The sequence below is a fragment of the Microtus oregoni genome, unplaced genomic scaffold (genome assembly GCF_018167655.1).
Source record: "Microtus oregoni isolate MIOR12 unplaced genomic scaffold, Mior012 000001F_ref0000356, whole genome shotgun sequence".
In the NCBI taxonomy this organism is placed as follows: Eukaryota; Metazoa; Chordata; class Mammalia; order Rodentia; family Cricetidae; genus Microtus; species Microtus oregoni.
The window spans coordinates 67,347,296-67,364,389 of record NW_024543060.1 but is presented as its reverse complement, the minus strand read 5'-3'; the positions used below and the strand labels follow the sequence as shown (position 1 = coordinate 67,364,389).

The 17,094-nt window shown below is 43.7% G+C and overlaps 1 protein-coding gene across 1 annotated transcript in view; it reads left to right on the top strand.

Moving 5' to 3' along the window:
- Ptprb (protein tyrosine phosphatase receptor type B) overlaps positions 1-16,868 on the top strand; it is an 88,107-nt gene extending 71,239 nt beyond the window's left edge. The window contains exons 30-32 of the mRNA XM_041665071.1: positions 1,296-1,431; positions 8,249-8,369; positions 11,318-16,868. Of these exons, the coding sequence (XP_041521005.1) occupies positions 1,296-1,431; positions 8,249-8,369; positions 11,318-11,340 (280 nt within the window). The 3' untranslated portion in view covers positions 11,341-16,868. The remainder of the gene's footprint in view (positions 1-1,295; positions 1,432-8,248; positions 8,370-11,317) is intronic.
- The last annotated feature ends 226 nt before the right edge of the window (positions 16,869-17,094 follow it).

Genomic DNA, 17,094 nt, shown 5'->3' with positions numbered 1-17,094 from the left:
CATGAGAGCTATATACTGGCTCTAATTCTGTCTGGGTTGAATAAAACCAAATTCGTCTTGGTATCATCAAATTGCACAGCATCAAGAGTCCCGTGTTAAGAAGCAATTTAGCAATGTCCAGCAAGTTATTCATACCTTATAACCAAGCCACCAGTAGCCATTTTAGCTACCACCTGCTGAGCAATTGCCATGTAGATGTTCACTGCGACATGATTCTTAGCAGGCAACTAAAAATGATCTTACTCTCCAGCACAGAGTGGACTGGCAGTGGTTTGTCACAAATAGTTAAAAAAAAATGTTGAAATTAAGCCAAGTATGGTTGCATGTGCCTGTGAGCCCAACACTTGGAAGACTAAGGCAGGAAGACCATGATTTTATAGCAAGGCTCTTCCTCAAAAACTAAAACAAAAGAAAGTAAACAATGAGTCAAAAAAGAACAGCAAATGAGAGAGAGATGAAATTAGTTCTGTATCATCAATGGATAAATCTCAAAACAATACTCAATATTGAGTAGAGAACTTGGCAAAAGAATATGTAGTATCAAGCATTTTAGTAAATGTTCAAAACATAAAATGTTCCATTTGGATTTGCAGGTATGGAGGAAAATTCTAAAAATAGGCATGGGCTTGATATGTACCAACATGAGGCTAGGTGGGGGTTAGAAGGAAGTGGGAAGAGGTAGACCATGGGGGCTTTATGTAGACCATGGGGGCTCTAGGTAGAACATGGGAGCTCTAGGTAGAAACAGGGGCTCTAGGTAGACCACGGGAGCTCCAGGTAGATCATGAGGGTTCTAGGTAGACATGCAGACTCTAGGTAGACATGGGGGTGCTCTAGGTAGACCATGGGGCTCTAGGTAGTCACAGGGGCTTTAGGTAGACATGGGAGTGCTCTAAATAGACATGGAGGCTCTAGGTGGACATGAGGGTTCTAGGTAGACATAAGGGTTCTAGGTACCATGGGGGCTCTAAGTAGTCATGGGAGCTCTAGGTAGCCATGAGGGTTCTAGGTAGACCACAGGGGCTCTAGGTAGACATGGGGTTCTAGGTAGGCATGGGGGTTCTAGGTAGACAATGAGGGTTCTAGGTAGACATGGGAGCACTAGGTAGACATAGGTGCTCTAGGTAGTCATGGGGGCTCTAGATTATCTTTGATAGAGAACCTGTCTGTGGAAAGAAAGGTTCATGTATCCTCCTATAATTTGAGAGAGAGAAGGAAGATAGCCAAAGTCTAGTGATCTAGTCATAGAAGGGGAATTATATCAGAGGACCCATCTTCTTTTTGCTTCTCTCCAGTGCTGGTGTGGGCAGAACTGGGACATTTGTTGCCTTGGACCGGATCCTCCAGCAGTTGGATTCCAAGGACTCTGTGGACATTTTTGGAGCAGTGCATGACCTAAGACTTCACAGAGTTCACATGGTCCAGACCGAGGTAAGAACTCTAAGCTGAAGGACACCAGTGCCCTTCCCCGCACCTTACCCATCAACCCTATCCCCAAAACTGTCTAGAACACCTTGGCGAGAAAGAAAAGTGGATATACGTGCTGTCTAGGACCTCATATTTTGAAGCAAATCTCAGTGACCTTCAGCACAAGGTATGTTTTTTACTGAGCATCTCAGAGAAGAATTCATTTAGGTAGGCAGGAAGAAAGATGGAGTACTTTAGAAAAGCTTATACGTGAGGGACTGGCTAGACCAGCCCACTTAGGAACTCATTTTAAGGCATAGGTACTTTCTTAGGGGAGTTTCTAATCTCTTCTCTCCCCTAGATCTGTCCCCTCCATGTACATCCTCCATCTCTGGATACATCAAGGGTTGTATATCTATTGGGAAGGTTACATCTGGATACATCAAGGGTTGTTTATCTATCAGGAAGGTTACAGGTTTCCCTCTGGACCGTGCTTTGAATTTGCAGAATACTATCCCATAGTATTCATTTTTATTTCCAAGCTAGGAAGCTGAGGTCCATAGGAAGCTGAGGCCAACAGGCTAAAAATGTTTACACAAAATCCATAGCCATGAAATGGCTAAGCTTGGACCGTGTTCTGGAAAATCCTAGCCTTGACTACCAAGCCATTGCCCCAAGGCCCCACAGTCAAGTCTATACACACATGATGGAGGAGGGTCATCTGTCTATCTGTTGCTTTCATTGGTTAATTAATAAAGAAAGCTGCTTGGCCTGATAGGGCAGAATTTAGATAGGCAGAATAGACTGAATAGGATGCTGGGAAGAAGGCAGGAAGTCAGTCTCCATAGCTCTCCTCTCTGAGATGGAAGCAGGCTAGAATCCTTCCCGGTAAGCCACGACATCGTGGTGCTACACAGATTATTAGAAATGAGTTAATCAAGATGTGAGAATTAGCCAGTAAGAGGCTAGAGCTAATGGGCCAAGTGATGTTTAAAAGAACATAGTTTCTGTGTAATTATTTCGGGTAAAGCTAGCCGGGTGGTGGGATGCAGCCCCGCTGCTCCTTCTACACACATACCTCATGAATATTAAACATGTCTCACTCCCTCAATAACCCCTTCCAAAGCTCAGGTTCTCTTCTCATTAGATTTCCTAAGTTTTTGTTTAACTAACCCAGGGGGTGAGTGGCAAGGTCTTAAAGGCTTTCTGTGGATGAAAAATTCTATGTACCACCACAGTAGCCATGGAAACCACACATGCAGCTGTGTTCCACAACCAGCATCTTGCAGCAAGGTTTCCTTGGAGCTCTGTTGAGCCCACAATTCTAAAACCAACCCCCCCCCCAAAAAATTGTTTCTGGTGCAGTGTATATTAATATCCTGTGGAACTCACCTTCTGTGTCAGCTTTGGCAAAAGCCTGGTGCCCTTGCCTCTCCTGCAAGCAGAACCTACTTGCCAGATCTGCTACTGCCATTGTATTACAGCTCTCCCCAAAGTGTGTATAGATTTTTTTAAAAACTTCCTTTCTCTCTGTCTCTGCTCTCTCTCTCTCTCTCTCTCTCTCTCTCTCTCTCTCTTCCCCCATTTCATTCTGCTTCCTACTAATTCAGATATAGAACTCTCAACTACCACTATCATCCTATCTCTCTCTCTCTCTCTCTCTCTCTCTCTCTCTCTCTCTCTCTCATTTGTGTATGTGTGAGCTTGCATAAGGATGCCTGAAGAGGCCAGAAAATGACAGTAGATTCCCCTGGAACTGAGGTTGGTTGCAGGGGGTTGTGTACCAACCATTGTGGGTGCTGGAAACCAAACGCTGATCCTCCTCAAGAGCAGGAAGTGTTCTTAACCATGGAGCCATTTCCCAGGACCAGGTTTTTTGTTGACATGGGACCTCATTGTGTAGCCCTGGTTAGCCTAGAGCTTGCCATTCTTAATCCCCAGAGCAATCAGTTTAGAAGCACGTACAACCATGACTGGCTGATACTTTCATTCTCGGAATTATCTACCATCCTTTCAATGTTTCAGTAGGACATTGGTTAGGGGCAGGCAAAACTTGGGCTAGGTTTGGCTTAGTGGTAGAGTGCTTTCCTACTATACACAGGGCCCTCGGTTTGCTCACCGGTACCATGGGGTGAGGGCAGGGCTGTAACTAGGGGAAGTCAGATAAAGAATCTGCATTAACCCAAACCCCAGCTCCCACAAACAACAGTATCACATTATTTGTGCATCTGTATCTCACACCAATTGTCACTTTATAAAGCAAATCTGTTATACTATTTCATCCACAAACAAATCATTATATATATATATGTGTGTGTGTGTGTGTGTGTGTATGTATATGTATGTATGTGTGTGTCTGTGTGTGTGCCTTTCTGCGTGTCTGTCTCTCTTGTCTCTGCCTGTCTCTCTCTCTCTACACACACATATATAGACATATATTTACATATGTAGATATATGCAAATAGGTAGATACTCTTCAACATCATTACCGCCAGGCCATTTATCACACTTAACAATTTTCATTGTAATCCCTAGTGAGTATTTAAATATCCCCACCCATTTTTAGCTAATTCATTTATTTTATTCTTTTTTTTTTTCCAAGAGTAGGTTTCTCTGTGTAGCCCTGGCTGTCCTGAAACTTTTTTAGGTAGAGGAGGCAGGCCTCAAACTCAGAGTTCCTCCTGCCTCTACCTCCCAAGTGCTGGGATTAGAGGTGTTCACCACTACACCTGGCTCCTACCTATCTTTTAAAAATCATTACTTTGGTGATATTTAAGATAATCATCAGTCTGACTACAGGGCAAGGCCAGTTCAGGCACCCTCTCCTCTATTGCTTAGGATCTTAGCTGGAGTCATCCTTGTGGATTTCTGGGAATTTTTCTAGAGCCAGGTTTCTTGCTAAACCCATAATGGCTCCCTCAATCAAGATATCTTGATGGAGGAAGGTCATTGGCTAATAAAGGCACTGCCCTGGCCCATTTTATTGGTTAGAGGATAGGTGGGAGGAGAAAACAGGACAGAACACTGGGAGGAAGAGGAAGTGAGGTCAGAGACTCCACAGCTCTCTCGGGAGCAGACGCCTCAGAGAGAGACGCCATGCCCCGCTCCCGGGATGAAGCTCCGACCCAGGATGGACTAGGCTGGAATCTCCCCGGTAAGCGCACCTTGGGGTGCTACATACAGATGATTAGAGGTGGGCTAAATTAATATGTGAGAATTAGCCTAGAAGAGAATGGGCCAGGCAGTGTTTGGAGGAATACAGTGTCCGTGTAATTATTTCGGGGCATAAGCTAGCCGAGCAGGCGGCCGGGGTGCTGGGCACGCAGCCCCGCCGCCCTTATTACTTCAATATCTTTTTCCGAGGAGGGAAGGGAGTGGGAACTTGGATTGGTTTTTTTTTAAGTAAAATAATAATAATAATAATAATAATAATAATAATAATAATAATAATAATATCATTACTTTTGTAAAGAGAAAAAGAAAAAGAAAAAAATCTGGCTTTCCTTAAAGCCCCAAATCGACTTCTTTCATTTCTTTGGAGGATCTTTATACCTATGTTATGTCCATAATAATCCTTCCCACTTGTTTTCAATGCCATTTACTGGTCAGAGAGCCCAGCTCACCTCTTCTGTAGGTATTCATGGTGGAAATATGTTCCTCTGGTCCTTGTGGTTTGAGTCAGGTGGCCATGACATCCAGAGGCTTGCTCAGCTGTGGTCCTACAGTCACAGGGCTCCCTCAGGCTGTTGCTGGACACCTCACATCCACACCGCTTGGTGAATTGAGACAAAAGTAATGGTGGCCTCACTGGTAGGACCCCAGCCACTCATCCTCAGGGCCCCCAGTAATTATACACTTCACAGTGATTGCGATCTAGCTATCATTCATTTAGGGGATAGAATTACATAACTCCTCTTAACCGTCATCCTTCCCCACCCCGGGGAGCACAAGGTCTTAGCAGTAGAAACTTCTCCGTCTCTGTGTCAGTTTTTAAAATCTATTTATACAAATGAGCAAATACCCTGCTATTATGTTGCTCAAAAGTCACAGCGGTGTTTCATCTCAGTAGGCATTTCTACAAACTCAGACTATAATTACTCTCTGAGAGGGAAGAAGTAGCTAACACACTGTAATCTTAAATATGCATGCACATGCGTGTGTTTAGGCTCTTTATTAGTTTCAGAGACAAACTTGGATTACGCATCGCTTCCAAGAACTGGTCCAACATCTTGGGCTGCACATTGGCCCCAAGCAGGATCTCTGTTAGAACCATCGCTGTCTGGTGTCCAGAGCAGAGGCAGCGTCCATGGCCCAAAGCTCCTCCCGCTCCATGAACATTCCTCTCCTTTCCCCTTTTGTCTTCTCTTCCCACTGCTCTGAAGGCTCGGTGACCTTGTTTCTCTGCTTGTATTTCCAGCGTCTGAGCTCCAGAAGAAATAACGCTTTTAATTTCTTTCAATCTTCGTTATTGGCTACATTATTCCTCCACTCCCAGGAACACACTGCTGTTTTAAGACCCTTATTCTCCTTCCCTGTTTCCTTAACTTTTATCTAAGGACTCGCTTGCTGTTCATTCCCACATATGTGTTACATTTATCTCCAACTCAACGTGCTTAACACTAAACTCATTGTTTTGGGGGAAGTATCTGTGTACATTATGTGTGTGTGTGTGTGTGTGTGTGTGTGTGTGTGTGTACATATTCCTTTCTCTGTGCATATGCATGTGCGTTGGGGGAGTGTTGTGTGCATATGGAAGCCAGAAGTGAGCACTGGATGTCTTTCTCCATTGCTGTCCCCCTTATTTTTTTGAAACAATGTCTCTCACTGATCCCTCCCTCATTCATCTAGATGGCTGGCTAGTAAACCCCACGGATACAACCCTCCCTAAATCCCCAGTGCTAGGACTAGAGGCCTGCACAGGCACACTTGGCTCTCTATTTGAGTGCTGGAGTTCCAAGTTCAAGTCTTCCTGTTTATACAGCTGTACTGAGCTGGTGCCACAGAGTCCACGCATTGACCCAGGCCAGAGGACTGTTTTCTTTGCCTTGGTTCTGACTCATAAAATCCAAAGCTTGCCTGACTTGCTTGGCTATGTGAGTGGGCATGGGTGCAGAAGGGACTTATTCACCGTCCAATGCTATGGGTAATGGCTGCAGAAAAAAAGAAAGGAATTTCTGAGCCCTTGCTTAATTTGTCTGAGACCATAGTGACAGGTGATCCTAGCTTTCTTGTACCTTGAGATCTTGGGATACAAAGGGACATGGGGCATCTTAATTTTTGGTCACTATATCAAACCATGAGGTCATCATTATAATTTTTGGTGACTATATCAAATCAAATCAGGAGGCTATCTAAATGAAGAGGCAATAGGGGGAGTTGCAAACATCTTCCTCTGTTTATCTTTCTGCCTTGGGGCAGATTTGCAGCCTAACTCAGGCTGACCCTTTGATACAGCAAAACCTTGTTGAGAGAGACTAGTCGGACATTCTGACTGTTCACATGAGAAGAAACGCTGGGGTATTATGAGATCACGTGTCTCAGGTCCCATTTAAGAGACTATCGTGAGGGTCCCCTGTACAACCTGTATTTCAGCCACACTGGACACCCCACTCACTTCACGATGTCTTTGTCTTTCAAGGTCACTTTTTCTTTCTAGTTTGATATTTTCTTCCTCCAAATGCTATCAAGAGATTCCTGCTGTGTGAACCTTTATAAACACTCTAATTCATCATCTTCTAGGTATTGGATACATGTCATGTCTGCCCTTCAGCTAAACATTGCTCTCAAGAATCATGAACCGAATGGCTATACACATAATATCATAAATCTTACATAAAGCTACAAAGATTGATGGAATTAAATGAAATGGAATATGTCAATGCTCAGCCAGGGCTTCCCCAATTAGAAAAAAAAAATCTTGTGTGACTTGAGGCTTATATTTTTTTTCTATTTTTCATTAAGAATTAAGTGGGGCTACAGTAACAACTTGATGATTTTTGAAGTAATCAGTTTTTGAAGGGCCACCCTATTGGGAAAAGAGAAGTTGATATTTAAGACAAGGCAAATTAATAGAGAATAATTAGTTTCAAAGCCCATGGTGGATCACTGTTGAAAAATTTATTGCTAAGTTATGGCCAGGGTATAACAGAGTTCCTTCACGACTTACCTCTTTCACACACAAGCAATTTAATTAAAAATCGGAGTTCTGTGGAGCTCAAGAGATGGCCCAGCAGTCAGGAGTGCCAACTACTCCTTCAGAAGATCCGGGTTTGGTTCCCAGCACCTACATGGATGTTAACACCCTGGAACTACAGTTCCAGGGAACCAACCCTGTCTTCTGGCCCCCAAGGCCTCCTGCACATACATGGTGCACATAAATTCAAGCACATGCATACACATAAAGATAATCAGCCAGTTTTCCAAAGGTCAAGGCGTCTTAAGACCAAGTAGGACCTGTGAGAAGGAAAGCAAAGGATAGGTCCTACTTCTGGAGCACGTCTTGCTGATGGTTGGTTTCTGTGACGTCCTTGGTGAGCTGGTACTACAGCTTGGAGGTAGAGAGCTCTCACTTCATATGTGTATGGCCCTGAGTTCAGTTCCTAGCACCACAAAAGACCAAAAGCAGAGGAGGGCAGAGGATGTAGCTCAGTTGGAGAGTTCTTGCCCAGCTTGCAAAAAAAAAAAAAAAAAAAAAAACGTGAGTTCATTCTTCAGCCTGGGGTCAAAGTGGGTGTGAGGAGCCAGGCCTTTGTTCCCCGCACTAGAGAGATGAGGTGGGAAGATTGAGAGTTCAAGGTCAACCCTGACTACTTCCTCTTACGTGTTCTCTGACTTTCCACAGTGTCAGTACATCTATCTGCATCAGTGTGTGAGGGACGTCCTCAGAGCAAGGAAACTGCGGAACGAGCAAGAAAACCCCCTGTTTCCAATCTACGAAAATGTGAACCCAGAATACCATAGAGGTAAGAGTTAACCTCACTGGCTTTTAGATCACCTGTCCTGAAGTTCATTTTTCAAAATGCACCCAGTCTGGAAACTCATACTAGCTCAGTGCTCCTCCAGCTTGAACCTCCCATTACTTCTTTTACCCAAAAGATGCTCCCAAAGTAGCAACAGAGAGGAGAGGCAGAACAGAGAGGGCTACCACACTATATCAGAAACTTAGTACGCTAACAATGTTTTCATTGCTGCCATGATACCCGGGGCTCACACATGGCCAGCGAATGCTTTATCAATAATCTACACTCCAGACTCTTAGCCTCTGCTTGCCTACAGAGTGCTCTCTACAAAAGAGTCCCTTGAACATTTCTTTTGTAAGGGATAAGACTGACCGTGAAGGAAGAATGCACTGAAACCATAACTGGAATCGATAACAAAATTGTTGCGGTGAAGAATTCAGCATCTGGGTTTTCAGTGTCTCTCACGCAATCCCATCTGTGACTGAGTATTTTTCCTCCCTTCTTAAGTAGATAGACTATACTTCGTGCGCAAAGCCTTTCCAGCTTCAGGTTGGAGGGAAAACCAGTGATGCAACATAAGATTACCCTAGTTGGCTTGGTGTTACCATAGCAAAACACGGGAGGTGGATGACTTTACCCAGCAGAAAGTTCATTTAGCTCACACATTTGGAGATTCAAGGGCATGACTTGTGTGCCAGCTCAGCTCTGGTGAGGACCTCATAGTGAACAGTGGGCAGCAATGTCAGGAGTGCCAGCTGGGGTAAATGGCCAAATCTCAAGCCAAGAGACAGCTGGGAGAGGCAAGACCAAGTCATCCCCTAAGAGCTTCCTTCCAGAGACTCACCATCTTCCAAAGGTCTCTAGCACTGTCACCCTGCAGACCAAGCCTTTGACTATAATGGACCTGTGAAACAGACGCCGTATTCAAGTCATAGCAGGGACTAGTTACACTAAAGCACTTTGATTTACAATAAATAGCACAGCACTGTCATTAAGAACAGGTTCTTTTGTTTTGTTGTGTGAGGTGAAGGCTATGCTGCCTAGAATGACCTTGGAGTTCTATGCCCAAGCATTCCTTCTACCTCAGCCTTGCCATTAGCAGGATTAGGGGCACATGCCATCACACCTGGCTTTGGTAGTATCACAAGGTGAATACCTTTACAAGAAGCTTGTCATGGTTGCTGTAACAAAATACTTGAGACTAGATACTTTATACAGATTAGAGGCTTGGGCTAGGATGTAGCTCAGGGGTAGAGCTCATGCTTAGTAGACATAAGCACAAAGATAAAAAAAAAATAAGAGAAAAAAATGGAGCCCATGAGAAGGCTAATCTCATGCATTTGGCCTTTGATAGGGTCCAGCAGCTAGTCATTATTACATTAGATGATAATGATGATGATGGTGATGATGATAATTGTGTGTGTGTGAGGGGGGGGGTGGAGATCATGAAGTGAGGGAGAAACCGGGGAACTAGAAAGGAACATTCTTGATCTTTGATAACAACTGTGAAACCTAAGCCACCAACAATAATGTCTCTGTGATCTCTGTGACACGGTCTCCTCTCACTTGGCCCACTTCCTACAGGTCCCTTCACTTTCCAGGATCATCACGCTAGAGACCAAATGGAGTGACAAACCATAGCTTAACCACGGCACAAGTTATGAAATGCAGAATATAAAACAACCAGGAGCAGCGTCTATAGAAACAAAAAAATAAACGGGTGGAAATCTGACAGTCAGATTAGTATTCTCTAAACAATAGACAATCAGTTAATGTTGTTCTATTATTTTATAAATCATCTAGGACAAGAATGAAATATCTTTCAAATAAAAAATTCAAGAGTAAAAAAAATTACAAACCTCATTAGGCACACTTTCATCAAGGGATAATTAACAGGCAAGAAGAGACTTCCAGCCCTCTGGCCCACTGCTAAGGCCAAAGGTACCATACATACAGTGTGGTTCTAGATGGGAAGGGGTCTTATAGACCTAGGTTCCTTGCCAAGGGCCTGAGATCTACTCACACCTTTCTCTTGGCAGACATGCCTTCTGCCCTGCCTCTCTGTTTGAGCTGACAATGTCAATTCGGTTAAGATCTTCTAAGGTTTACTTGGTTCTCAGCATTCTCCATTCCTGTCCACCTCCCTACCCTCCTCCACCCTCGGCAGCCATCATGTTATTTAGTAAGCTGTAAAGCACCAAACGGAGTTATTTAGGGCAGTGCTTTGTAAATCAGATAATCTTTTGTGTTGTAAATAATAACCCCCTAATTTATCCAGTGAAGTAAATTAAGGCTTTCGCATGTCAGTTTCTTTAAGAAACTCGGGGTGGTGGGGTAAGGTCTTAGGGGTTCCTTTGTCTTGTGTTAACTTGTCTGAGAATCCTTTTAAAACTAATCTTGGATGTGCCTAAAAGAAGCTAGCTCTGGGTGCTGCGAAACAGATAACCACCATCCTAAAGGCTGGGATTCTGAAAGCACCCCTGGAACTGTCTAGTGTTGAGAAGCTATAGAACCCGGGCAAGTTACTCTGCCTCTGGGCCTGTGGCTCCCTCTGTTCCTCAGAGGCAGGACTTAGGAGTCATTTCCAAGTCCAGGAATCTGCGTTTCTAAATGGGGTGGGCTGGACCCAAGGCGAGGCTCTATCCTGAATTGCATGGAACTTTAGCGACATCCACCAGGGTCTTCTGGGTATAAATGTCATACACAGGGTAGCAGGGACAGTCCTACTATGTCCCTCCACAGCAGTGGTTCCCAACCTCCTCCTGCTGGGACCCTTTCAGGTGTTGTGGTGACCCCCAACCATAAGATTATTTTTGTTGCTGCTGCATAGCTGTAATTTTGCAACTGTTATGAAGGGTAATATTTTTGGAGACAGGTTTGTCAAACAGCCGTGACCCAAAGGTTGAGAACCACTCCTTTACAATCTCTGACCACACTATTTTCGCTTCCAGATGCAATCTATTCGAGACATTAAGGATGTACCGAAGATGCCCTGGATAAAAGTTTTTCACTGTGTGACTTTTCAACGCCAGACCTTTGCTTCATGGCCTGCGGAGGTGCCAGCTATTTCTGTGGATACTATGTATAATTTATTAATCGGGAGAATGTTAAAGAATTTATGTAATTTAAAGGTAACAGTTATTATTGTACATACTTGTATTTTGTAGTTCCTCCTGTAAATATGTATTTTTCATAATGTTTAATATTAAGCTTTATATAATACTATTTTTCCACACTGAAGTGTTCATGACTTGTTCTGCATAAACTGATTCACCCCTGTATGACAGGACCACTGGCCAAATGTGTGCAGAGAAAGCTGCAAGGACAATCCCTGGGGCTGAATTGTTTGCCAGCCTTGATGCCCACTGGGTGAGCAAAGGGCCGAGCTGGAAAGCGCATAGCATAAGGCCAGCTTTGCCAAGCTGCTGTTTTATTAACGAAGCTTGGGGTCTAAAGACTCTGACGGTCAGAGAAAGAGTAGGGCTGCGGCTACACCTTGGTGGTAGAGCATATGCCAAGAAATTCAAAATAAATTTAAAAACTGAAGGCTAGGCAGCCCCAAAGCGGAGCTGGGTGTGTGATCTAAACCGGAAGCTGTCGATAGGAATCTGTCCAGGGTTACAAGCCGTGGTCTGCTCAAGGACCATGAAACTTGCAGTGACTGCAGGGCTGGGGACTCCGGTAGAGAAAGACACTAACAGATGAGACGAATACCTAACGATAGCAATGCCAGCTGTCCCTCTGACTGGAGCCTCCTGCACAAAGCAGGGCGCGTCCCTGCAGCATTCAGACTTGGTTTTCCTTTGGAAAGAGCTAAGGTGGTTGGTCACGCCCCTGACCCAAGAAAGCATGATATACCAACATCTTCTTAAGTCTGCTGAAGCAGTGAGATTTTACCACACATCCTACCAATTTTATCTTTAAATCTGTGCCATATGTTGACTGTAAAAATTCCAGTGACTTAGAAAGTGGACATTGAGCAACTTAATACCCAGTTCCTAGATCTTTTCTGAGAAAAAAAAACCCAGAAAGAATTCTCGTGGTTGCCTGAGTGAGAAGCCACATTTGTTGATTTCAGGGCTTCATTTGCAGAAACATCACGTTTCTCTTGAGCATATGTGGTTTTGCTACAAATCATCAACTCCCATAACAAAAATGGATATAATTGGCCTAACAATTGAAGATAGCTAACTATACCAAAAATCATTGCAAATTTAGCTTGCAAATATACTAGGATATTCCTAATTCCATAACTCCACACCCATTTGGAGATGTCTTTTGGGGTACCTGAAGTGTATAGGAATAGAGGAACAGTTCCTAAGGGTCCCTGTGAGCAGCAGTGAGGATTCAGTCTTCACAGTGCGTCTGTGCGCTGTGCCCTTGGGAAAATGACACCGTTAGGCTCTGATCCAGTATCCAGGGACTCATCAGACCTTCTGGAGAGAAAAAAAGAGGAGCAGGGGTGTAAGCTTGGAGATGTGTAACTAAGGAGAAAATGGAGGTCAGACATGGTCTTGGTGTGGCGTCTGTTAGGGATCATTTTTTTAGGAGAGAAAGGAAAGTCAGGCTGAAGGGGCTGCTGGGAGGTAGCATGCTTGTGTGACCATCCAGAGCTCCCACCCTCCCCGCTCAAGCAAGGAAAACAAAACAGGGCTGTAAACCGATGTTGCTTGATGCATAGCAAGCTGGTAAACCGGAAAGAGACATTCGTTTCAGCTTTTCGTTCACTGAGAAAAGTCCCAGCAAGTGCCTGGAACCTCTTCGGTGCTGTTCCAAAACCTGCTTCCTTGCCAGCAAAGAGAACGTACGACAGTGAGATGAGCTTTGTAACTGTGATGACTGGAACTTACAAGAGGGCACAGTGGTCACCTTCCGTAAGGTGCCTGCTGGCAAGGGCTGAAGCCGTTTCAATCTCAAGCCACTAGACGCGGAAGAGAAAGTAATTAAAATTGCACAAACCAAGCATTAGAACCACAAAACACCTGCACACCTGTGACCATAAATGACACTCCTACCCTCAAAGCATTTTGGGGAGAATCAGAATACAGAAATGAATCCAGCCACCCAACCAGGGGAAATCATACATTCTTGTCGCCTATTTCGGAAAGCCCTGATTCCTCCTTCTCAAGACTAGTTTAACACACCCCCCCCCCCCGCCCCTCCACACACACACACCTAGCAACAAACATTTTGCTATGCAGTCTCTCTCTTCGGAAGATGAAATACAAATCTAGTTGATCCGTTCATCGACTGTAGCAGTCTGGGCCAGAACGGAAACATAACTACTGGTAAATTAGTATTTTGCCTGGCGTGTGAGAGGCCCTGGGTTTAATCTCAGGTACCACAAAATAAGCCAGGAGAGGAAAGAAAAGGTTTCTTTGCCGTTCGCTCATCGGATGCATCTCCCCTTAATTGCATCGTGTAGCTGTGTCTCCAAAAGCACTCCACTTCCTGCCTTGGCAGGCATCCTGTCTGCACCTGACAGCGGCTCTTTAATCAGCGAGGCTTCAAAGCCCTTCAAGGCTATCAAATCTTGAGAGAGTCTGTTCTGCATCCTAATAATTATTTACCCAGGTTCCTTATAATTAACTCCTTTAATCTCTTCACATTAAATCAATGTTACATCATCAATCTGCTTTTCTCTGGAAAGCTGCCAACTCTTCAGGTTTTCAGAGCTGCATCTCCCTCTCTGGGCTTGCAAACAAACGTTCATCTCGAGGAAGTTCCCACCCGTCAGTGGCCAAGTTCCACTTCTCTGCCGCTTGCCCCTTCTTCCTATCGAAGAGCACCTGTGCCAGTGGGATGTGATTTTTATCGTCTGTTCATCTCATCGTCTTTCATCCATTGCTAACATTTCATAAGCTCAGCATTATAGAAGAGTGATTAAGACTTAATTTTTTTCAACATCAAAATGGCAACAATACAGCGATTTGGGGTCAGTTATATTTAGGAGGCTCTGTAATTAATTTTGTTATTACCTCTTGGAAGAAGGCCCAAAATTGATAGGAGAAAATAATATGAAATGATTTAACAGATGTCCAGCAACACAAAAATAGGGCTCGTATGTTCTACTTCACGCTGCCTCTCTCTAACTTCTCGTATTTAACACTTTCTGCTCCCTTTGCAAAAAAAAAAAAAAAAAAAAAAATCCCAGAATGTTTTGCCATGTACTAAATTCTTGCTCAGTTAATTAATGGGCATTTTGGAAGGTTGAATCCTTGAAGCTACTAGATCTGTATATTTTCCTTCAAGTTCCAGTCATGGAACACACTAGAATTTTTGTTCATACAAAGCTGCCCAGACCAAAGCTGACCACGCAACAATAACAAGTAATTAGCTGCTTGGTTATAGAAACAGTTCAGAGGTTTTCCAAGTTCTGTTTAACTGAAAAAAAAAAATGGCTATAGTCAGCCAGACAAGAGCGGTAAGAAGACACGAGCAGTCCCAGCTCACCAGCTCTCTTGCCCGAGGAGTCGACAGAGAAATAGCACGCCAGCTTGAGTGAGTGCCCCGTTACCACTCCAAAGATGTTTAAATCCAAGCTTCAAAAATGTGTCCAGTGTTGAAAGAATGTTTTACAGAAAAGGAAACTTTAAAGCACGCCTGCAGAGAGGAAGTAAAATGACGTAAGGAGAGGAAACTATTGGAGAGGAGATGCGCGAAGCTGACATCAGAAAGACAGAATGGCATGTCTGCCTTCTCGGGGCGGTTCTTTGAAAATACCGTCATGTGTTTATGTCTATTAAAGCAGATAGGTTGGCCATCCCTAAGCCCCCGATCTAACGCTCAAGATGCTCCAGAGTCCAAGGCATTTGTGAGCGCTGACACGACACAGTAGGACGTTCTACAACTGACCTTGCGTGATGCTTCAGTCAGAACACAGGTACATTAAAACAATCATGTGAGTTTACCGTCAGCTACAGATCCAGGGCATATGAGGGGCAGAAATGAGTTTCCTAGTTAGGCATGGGATCCATCCTCAATATTCAAATCACAGTTATTAAAATATTCCAAACTTACTTTTAAAATCAAGCAGATTCTGATCACCAGCATTTCGGGTAAGGGATCTTTGTCCCGTCTTACTACTGTTGAGATTCTTTAGGATCATGTCGGTCAGGCTATTTAGCAGATTTGGCAATTGAATTGGTTCATTTGGTTTTTTAACTAACCAGGTGTGTGACTCAGTTTCCAGGATCTCTCACTGCTTATACACAGACAGCACCTTAGCGTCTTATAGTGCAGGGTAACTTTGAGAGTGTTTGGCCATTGCAATGAAGATTCAGGGTGACAGTCAATGCAGCTGTGATAACAACAACAACAACAAAACCTGTTCAAATGGATTCAACAGTGAAAACATTTCTGGCTGAAAGAACACTTCACTTGTATAGAGGCTTCCTTGGAATAAATGTATGCGTTTTATTTTTGTATAGATTGTCTATATAGATAACATTGATTAAATAAGGAAATTATTGGTGGATGCTCCCAAAGAAGAGGTTTATGTCATGGAGGTAAAAGATATATTGAAAGATTTACCAAAGATTATTTTTAACCTCTATGCCAATGCACTTGATCTTATATAAGACACCAAAGTAAGTCTTTCAAAACTGTGAATTATGTCAGACAAATGTAAGGTGTCCCTTCTTAGAACAGTCACAAGAAGGATTCGTTTGGGCTGTTTTCTGCCTCAAGTAATTTCTTTTAAGGAATGCCATCCTTGCCCCCAACAGCAAGCTTTTCCGTTACATCAGCGATGTATTTTGGTAGCTATGTGTGTAACTAAGCGTTGCATCGAGAAAAGAGCACCTTTGCTTGTGGCTTTGGAAATCTAGCAGAGACGACCAGCCTCCATCAGCCGGCTAGTGGGAAGGTCTAGACCAAAGCTAAGCGTCTTTCTGGTCTCTACCATACTGACAAGAGAAGGCACCAATGCCCCCACTTAAAGAGCACTTCATCCTGCCCAGTGTTTGTGAGGCTTCAAAATTCTTGGGCTTATAAATTCTCCAAGAACAAAGAGCACGTTTGTCTCCTCAACTTCCGCTGTGTAGAGAATAGTTCACAGCTCATACGTACCCAGCATGCACCGTTCAGAGCAGAAGTAGCTCCTGGCTGTGTGCTTTGGATGTTAGATCATGCCTGCTAATCCTAGAGTCTACAGAAGAGAGTGGACCTAGCTGCTTCTTCATCTGTGTGAAGCATAATATATAATGTAAATATATCCAGCAGCTGAATTTATTATGTTCTATAATAGAGCACTTTCATGGTTTCGAAATCATTTACATGATCTCTGCAAATCTAGTTAAGATGGCAATAAATCTATTTTTTCATACCCTAGCATCTACCCACACTATTGCGTTTGTAACCAACGTTGTTTGAACAAAGAACCTCACTGCCTTTCTATTTAAATGATGTATGTGCTTAATATATTTTAAATTTTGTAATTGTGGTTAAAAGAACCTATATGGAATCTTGCACACACCCTCACCGATGTAGGAATAAACCTGTTGCCTGTTGGAAGTGAGTGTCCTGTCTTCTAATTGATTGCTCCCTACTTCTCACTTTGGATCCTCCCCTGCTCCAGTGGCTGTTTCTAAATTGGAAAACCCTTCCAGGCCATCATCATGATGTCTGTGGCTGTCTTAACCGGTGTTCCTGGAGCTGTAGTGGGGACCTGGTTTCCCTGGGGCACTGTGAACACATATAATGGGATCTGAGGTTGGCTGTCTCTGCC